This window comes from Auxenochlorella protothecoides (assembly GCF_000733215.1).
Source record: "Auxenochlorella protothecoides strain 0710 unplaced genomic scaffold scaffold64, whole genome shotgun sequence".
NCBI classification, from domain to species: domain Eukaryota; kingdom Viridiplantae; phylum Chlorophyta; class Trebouxiophyceae; order Chlorellales; family Chlorellaceae; genus Auxenochlorella; species Auxenochlorella protothecoides.
In genome coordinates this window covers 132160-139274 of record NW_011934482.1, presented here as the reverse complement: position 1 = coordinate 139274, position 7115 = coordinate 132160, and the positions used below count along the sequence as shown (strand labels likewise).

Here is a 7115-nt window from a genome sequence, read left to right as displayed (position 1 = left end):
TATACGACGGGAGGCCAGGCCCGTGGTCAGACTGGACAGCGGGAGAGAGCGACCGCCCCGATCCCGTCGGCCGGGGCCCCTGCCGCCCGCCGCCGAGGCGGCCGCGCTGCGCTCCGCAGCGGCGGCGGCGCTGGCGGCGGCGTCGGCCGCGGCCGCGCGCCGCTCCTTGCGCGTCATCGGTTCCTTGGCGTCGCCCAGGGAGGGCCAGGCGCTCGCCAGGGGAGCGGGGGCGGAGGCCTCCGAAACCGCGCCCTCTGCGCCGCCGTCGCCGACCCTGGCGGGCACGTTCCAGGCGGGCTTGGTGGGGCGGGAGGGCTCCTCCTCCTTGGGAGGGGCGGCGGGCTCGCCGCCCTCGGGTGCCGGCTCGGAGGTGGGCTGCCCCTCCTTCGCCAGCTCCTGGGACTCCTCCTTGGACGTGGCGGGCTCGGACCCCTGGCTGGGGGCCGCGCTCTCCGGGCTGGCACGGGCGAGGGGGGGCTGCGGGGGAGAAGGAGCGGGCTGCTCCGGAGTATCTGTCGGGGTCTTGGCCACCACGGCGCTCCAGGGCTTAGTCAGGGCCTTGGGGGCCGGGGGGCTGCCGGGCATGGGCTTGGCAGTCGATTCCGCCTGCGTGGGTGCGAGATGCAGCGTCGGAGATGACGCCATGGGCGGGACACTTGGGACACGACGACCTGCATGCCAGGCGGGTGAGGGTGCCGGGGACAGCGCAGGGCCGCCCATTCTGCATCGTACCTGCGCGATGGGTGCCTCATGTATTGTATCGGAGTCCGAGGCCCGGGGACTGCGCGCCTCGCTCACCCCTGCCTCCGTGGACATCGCTGCGCCTGCTCGGCAAATGGCCTCTCAGACACTGGCGGGAAGGGGAGGGACCCAGTGACTCTACTCCAGCCACTGGATATTCTTTGGCGAGGACAGCACCGAGACTAGGGGGGTGTCCCAGGAAGGCGGTGGGTACGGGGTGTAGAAACCGGTGTGCGTCGGACAGGGGTGCGCACTGCACAGGGTGCCTGATACTGATAATTCGCCCTTCCTTACACGAGGCTTTTGCCTGTGTCTGTCGCGGTCAATGTGCATGCGTAGTGGGAGGGCATATGTGCTGTGCTGGGGACCGATCGGGTCGGGACGGCGCAGCCTGGATGGGGGCGCTTGCCATCGATTCCCCGGGCCTAGGATGTTACTTCAAGAATTTCTACGTCAGCTGGAAGGGACCCGCAGGTGCCCCACATCATACTACCAGTCATGCAACACATATACATGCACGGATGAGGTTTATGGCACGTCGCATCGAGAGCAGCACCCGTGCTGCCGCGAGGAGGCAGGTGCCGGGTGTCCACCCACCCCCTAGGTGCGAGCGGGGCATCACCGTCGGCTAACAAAGACCCCATACCCTTCGCCCGTATTTTCCTTGCTGCAGTTGTCATGAGTGTTCTGATAATGAGGGATAGGCACAGGGAGCACCTGGAGTTATTTCGGTTGTCTGCTCCTGTCGTCGCCAAAGCCCGCCGGCCATCTCAGCGATGCCACGGCAGCCCTGTCTTGAAAGTAGTAAGATGTCTTCAGCCAAGAGTAGGCATGGTGTAGGAGCGCATTGGCCTTGGCGTTGCGGAGGCGGTCTCCTGCACACCGCGCGGCAACGCTGTCCACCTTTTCCTCCAACACCACGAGGTGGCGCAGCAGCCCCGACTGGCACGAGTCCAAAAATCTTGGGGCCGTGGGTAGATTGGGGGGCTGGGTATCCCGGATGAATGGACCACAGGCACTGGCTCGATCATGGGGTGATATCCACGAACAGCTCACATGAGTGGCGACAAGTTGCCAAGGGGCGCAGTGGGGACTTCCTCCCGGCCATAGCAGCAGCGCGGAACAAGCACGCGCCTCCCTCCCTGCACCCTCACCCACCTGGCGTCGGTGAAGTAGTGTGCCAGGGTCACGGCTGCCTCCCGTGCGTCCTGGCCCGTGCATGTTGCAAAGAGGGATGCATCGACGAGGACATGGGAAGCGGCTTGTGTCTCAGGCTCCGCACAAGGTTCGGCAGCAGGGCTGGGCTTCGCTTCCCCGGGGGCTGTGGCGGGCCTCGCAGTTCCTCCCTGTGGGACGGGGCATGGTGGGTGCCGGCTTGGGGCCTAGGACAGCGTGCCATGGAGCAGGCAGCGATCCGCAGGACTTTTGTGCATGTGCCACAAGTGGATGCGAATGAAGAACCTCGTCAGGAAGCGCGCATGGTCTCATGCCTCAAGACAGGCAATCCCACGCTCACTGGAATCGGCGAGGCATGGAAGAGGGGCGTGGGGCTTTCCAGCGGTGGGAAGGGAGGGTCAGGGCTGAGCAGGCCCAGCAGCGGCAGGGGAAAGGCGGGGCTGCACCCCAGCTGGATGGCCAGAGGGGTGGGGCACGCGGCCTCAGGCTGCGCCTGCGTGTTGGACAGCATGGACACCGTGAGGAAGGGGTATGGCACCGCCTGCACCAGGGCGCGAGATTTTCATGCCCCCGCAGCATGGCAGGCCGCCTCGACATCATCACTTGCCTGGGCCAGGCCCACAGCGGGGCTGAATGCGGTCCGGCAACCTCCTTCCAGGGGTCCTGACATGCGTGTTGTCTCCAAGGGAGTCCCTCCAGGTTCGAGCCCTGCGCTGTGCACTTGTCCAGTGGCGCAGCCAGGATCTGCACTGTATGCTGCCCTGGCTGAGGAGGACGGCAGGGAGGTGGAGCGGGCGGGGTGGAGGGGCGCCGCCTGGGTGATGCCCTTCCTCTGGGATGTCCCTGGGCGGCCTGGTATCAGCCTTGCAGGGGGCGCACTCTGGAGGAGGGGGGGCATCCGTCGGTGGGACAAGGACCAGGCGTGCGTCTGTTACCCGTGGGAGTGCCCCGCACGCTCCCAATGCACTTGCCCCCGCGCGGCCCCTGGGCATGCCCCATGCTCCCCTCGTGCCTTCTCCTGCTCGGTCTCGGAACTGGAGATGGGCTCATCCTCCCCATCCTCCTCCTCTGAAGTCTCTTGAGGACTGTCCACGCGCATCTTGCGAGCATACCGCTGCTTCACCAGGCGGCCCTGGAGAGAGAGGTGGACAATGGTGGGTCAGAGGCAAAAGCACGGCGGCCTTGTGCTTCTCGCGTCTCAGCCACGGTGCACAACCTGTCTCTGGCCCATAGGCTATCCCAGGAGCCCTACACTCGGGATGCAGGTATGCCCATTTTCCCACCATTCTCGCCTCGTAGGGCTTGCATCCCCTGATGTCCCCGCCCCCCTAAACCCACAACTCCATCTCTACAAAGCACCTGGGTCGGCCTGCAACCACGCTTGGTTTGCGCCATGATCACTGAGTTGTCTGGCATGGGGGGCAAGTAGCCCTGGTCGATCCACTCCTTCAGTCCGAAGAGTCCCTCCTGCGGCCGTATGAAGACGGATTTGTGGTCTCGACGCTTGATGTCGCCATAGAGGGAAGAGGCCATGGTTGCCTCGGGAGTCCTGCCCGAGCATGTCAGCAGGCCCCACTCCAAGGCCAGCCTGCGAGCAGATATATGAAGCGACTTGAACCCAGATACAGTGAGGATGCGCTGAAGCGCAGCATACATGGTGGAGTCTCTGTTTTGCCGGGATCCAATGGCATCGTGTGTTGCAATCTGTGCTGAAGTAAACCCACACCGCCCAAGCACCCGTTCCTTGTCCACACCCCAGCATGCCTGCATATCTCGCCAGTTGGCATGAGACGTCTTTCTCGACGCAGCACCTCCACAGCTGCCGACTTGAAGATGCCGCCGGTGGGAAGGACAGGGACGCTTGGACCCAGGGAAGCAGTATTTCGAGGCTGGGCATGGTCTGACCTTGCATGCCCACTCTGCGGAGACACTTTATACACGTTCATGGCTTGGAGAGTTCAATAGCCGGTTTCATGATCCGCCTTGACATGGATGTGCAGCGTACCATAGGATCTTGACCGGGAGGTGACGTCCACCTCTCTGGGCTCCTGGTGGACGGTAGGGGTGTGGTGCAGGCACCCTCTCGGCCCGCTGCTGGAGATGAGAATCCACCCTAGTTCAGATTGATGTCATATTCTGAAGTGGGTTTCCATGTCAGAGGACATGGCGGTCCATTGGATCTTGGATGGGGCCGATCGGTGTCGAGGGAGTGGAGTATCCCGACCGCCACGTGGTCACAGTAGGCGGTCGAGGGGGAGTCCACGGCTCGAATCCGCGGCTGGCACCAGCGCCAAGCTCTGAATATGTTTGTTGAGAGTTGTCAGACTCACTGCAACCCTGCAAATCCACCATCTGAGGGGCTGGCGGTTCGGGAGGACGACTCTGTGGGAGTTACCCGATCTGTCGAACCGTGGTTCATGCGGTGTGGTAGAAAGGGCGCCCATATTGCGACCCTGGGTTGGGGGCGGCTCTCCGCACATTGGGCACCAGCGAGCCAGGTGCTGTCCTTTTAGAGTTTGATCGAGAGCCCGGTAGGACCGCCAAGGGGCTCCTACAACCATGGTTCGCGGACCTAAGAAGCACCTGAAGCGGCTGAATGCGCCCAAGCACTGGATGCTGGACAAGCTGGGCGGAATTTTTGTGAGTCCCGCGGATGGTGGATGGACGGTGATGGTCTGTCCCCAATCAATGGCAGGATGCTGGCCCGCGGTCGGCGCTCCGGGGCTAGGCCTGCGCCGGGGCCCCACCAGTGTGGTCCGGCATGCCCTGCGATGGCTCCCGCCACTCTCCGTCACCGTTCCCCTGGCCCTCCCATGCAGGCTCCCAAGCCCAGCGCCGGCCCACACAAGACCCGGGAGTGCCTGCCACTCATCCTGCTGCTGCGCAACCGTCTGAAGTGAGTGCCGACCACCTCTCGACCCCTGGGCGGGAGAACTGAGTGTCCCTCCGTAGTATCTCCCATCTGTCCCATGGCTGCAACCGGTGCCCTCTCCCCCTCTCTCCTCCCCTGCAGGTATGCCCTGACCGGTCGTGAGGTCGTGGCCATCCTGAAGAACCGCCTGGTGCAGGTGGACGGCAAGGTGAGGACCGACAAGACCTACCCCGTGGGCTTCATGGATACCATCACCATCCCCAAGACCGGTGCGTTGGCATGGCTAGGGTCTTGCGGGATCATGGGAATACCGTCGGCCCAGAGGAAGCCACGGCAGGGATTTTGGTCATCCTGGAGTGTACGTCGGCCTTGGTTGGCTACCCAGGCACGCTGGGGCTCGCATCCTGTTGCACGCTACGGGCGTGTGCCCTCCTGACCTCGTGTCACCAAATGGGGTGTGGGAGCAGCAGTGGGGCGCCTGAGCGGGCTGATGTGGCGACTGTGACTCGTAGGTTGCAGGCCCCCGAGCCTGCGCCACAGCCCCCTCCCCTGAGTCCTCCCACCCCTTCCCCGTTCCCCTCACAGACGAGCACTTCCGCTTGGTGTACGATGCCAAGGGGCGCTTTGTGGTGCACCGCATCTCCAAGGAGGAGGCCACCTACAAGCTGTGCAAGGTGAAGAGGATGCAGTTCGGCAAGGGCGCCATCCCCTACATTGCCACCCACGACGGCCGCACCATCCGCTACCCCGACCCTGACATCAGGGTGAGTGCTCGCTTGGTGTGTTGTTTGTTTGGGAACTGAGTGGGGATGGCTCGTGGGGTGCAAAGAACTCTGCACCGAGGTGCCCAGCGTGGGGCCTGGGGGACCTCGCCACTGGGGACCTGTTTTCGCACCCGGTATGCCATTCCTGCCACCCATACCCCCACCCGCTCGGTTGCGCCGATCTTCATCACTCATTCTTTCGTCAATCTCCAGGAAAACGACACCGTCCTGCTGGATCTGGAGACCGGCAAGATCCGCGAGTTCGTGCACTTTGACGTCGGCTCCCTGGTCATGGTGACCGGCGGGCACAACAACGGGCGCGTGGGCACCATCACCCGCAAGGAGAAGCACAAGGGCTCCTTCGACATCGTGTACATCCGCGACGCCGTGGGCCACTCCTTCGCCACCCGTGCCACCAACGTGTTCGTCATCGGCAAGGGCGACAAGCCGCTGGTCAGCCTGCCCAAGGGCAAGGGCATCCGGCAGTCCATCCTGCAGGAGCAGGCCAAGATCTTTGGCAAGACCGCGGCCGTGCACTGATCGCGTGTGCTGTAAGGCAGTGAGGAGGGGAGAGTTTGGGGCAGCGAGGGGGTCGGGGAGGGGCTGGGGGGCCGGGACGCACGTGGGCGATTCCCACGGGCGCGAGCAAGCAAGAGTACTTTCGCGAGTCACATGGTACCGCCCGTTCCCTCGCCCAACCACCGTCCGAACTGGGATCCCAGCCAGCACATGAGGGCCTGCTCGCCCCAGTCGCCCCACAAGCAAGTAGGGAATGGATATCAATGTGGACGCGACGGTGGGAGGCAGGGGCCCACCCCACCCTAGGGACGTCAACCTGAAGGTCCGCACCCACCCCCGCATAGCCGCACTCAAGGTGATCTGAGCCGGCAATGCCTGCCGGGGTCTGCTGGTTGGATTTGGGGATGTGGGGCCTGGGACACATGCCGCGAGGGCGAGGGGCGGGGGTTCCGGCGAGGCCCCAACCACCGAGGACCCGACACCCAGACCTCGGAGACCAGGCGGGCCCCCACCGCCCCGGTCTCTGCCCGGATCTGACCATGCAATGACGGCTAGAGCTCGAATATTCATCCATGCTCGCCATCCCTGGGGTGCAGGGAGACGTGGACTGCCAGATCAGCCCCCACAGCCCCCTCGTGAGCACAGAGCTCGACGAGAATGGCTGGGTTTGTGGTGAGCAGAGGGAGGTGTGGGGTCTTGGTTGTGAGACTTGAGGGGAGAGGGGCTTGCCTACACGCAGATCTTCCAAGGATCGATGGGAAGCTTCTTCCTGCCGTGTGGGACAGGAGGTGCCCTGCCCATCCTGGCTCATCCCTCCACCTCCCCCTCCCCCCCTCTCCCCCCCCCCCCCCCCCCCCCCCCCCCCCTGCATCAAGTCCTTGGCGTCTATACAGTATCTGCCCCCGTCATGCCCCGACACTGACCTGCAGCTTAATGGCGATCTCGATCTGGGCCAGCTGTGCCACGTCCTGCACCCGGGCCCAGGCCTCCTTGAAGATCTCGCACATGATGCGTGCCCAGCGGAAGATGTCCTGCGGGGGTTG

General features: G+C 64.3%; 2 protein-coding genes across 2 annotated transcripts; one reads left to right on the top strand and one right to left on the bottom strand.

Annotated features, from left to right (window-relative positions):
* Positions 1-2848: 2848 nt before the first annotated feature.
* F751_5502 (hypothetical protein) lies at positions 2849-3450 on the bottom strand (the record flags this gene model as incomplete). The annotated part of the gene is made up of 2 exons (XM_011403897.1): positions 2849-3049; positions 3319-3450. The coding sequence occupies 2 exons, from the start codon at positions 3448-3450 to the stop codon at positions 2849-2851; spliced, it is 333 nt and encodes a 110-aa protein (XP_011402199.1).
* Positions 3451-4476: 1026 nt separating this feature from the next.
* On the top strand, positions 4477-6093 carry F751_5501 (40S ribosomal protein S4-3; the record flags this gene model as incomplete). The annotated part of the gene is made up of 5 exons (XM_011403896.1): positions 4477-4557; positions 4737-4813; positions 4931-5058; positions 5375-5553; positions 5767-6093. The coding sequence occupies 5 exons, from the start codon at positions 4477-4479 to the stop codon at positions 6091-6093; spliced, it is 792 nt and encodes a 263-aa protein (XP_011402198.1).
* Between the last annotated feature and the right edge of the window lie 1022 nt (positions 6094-7115).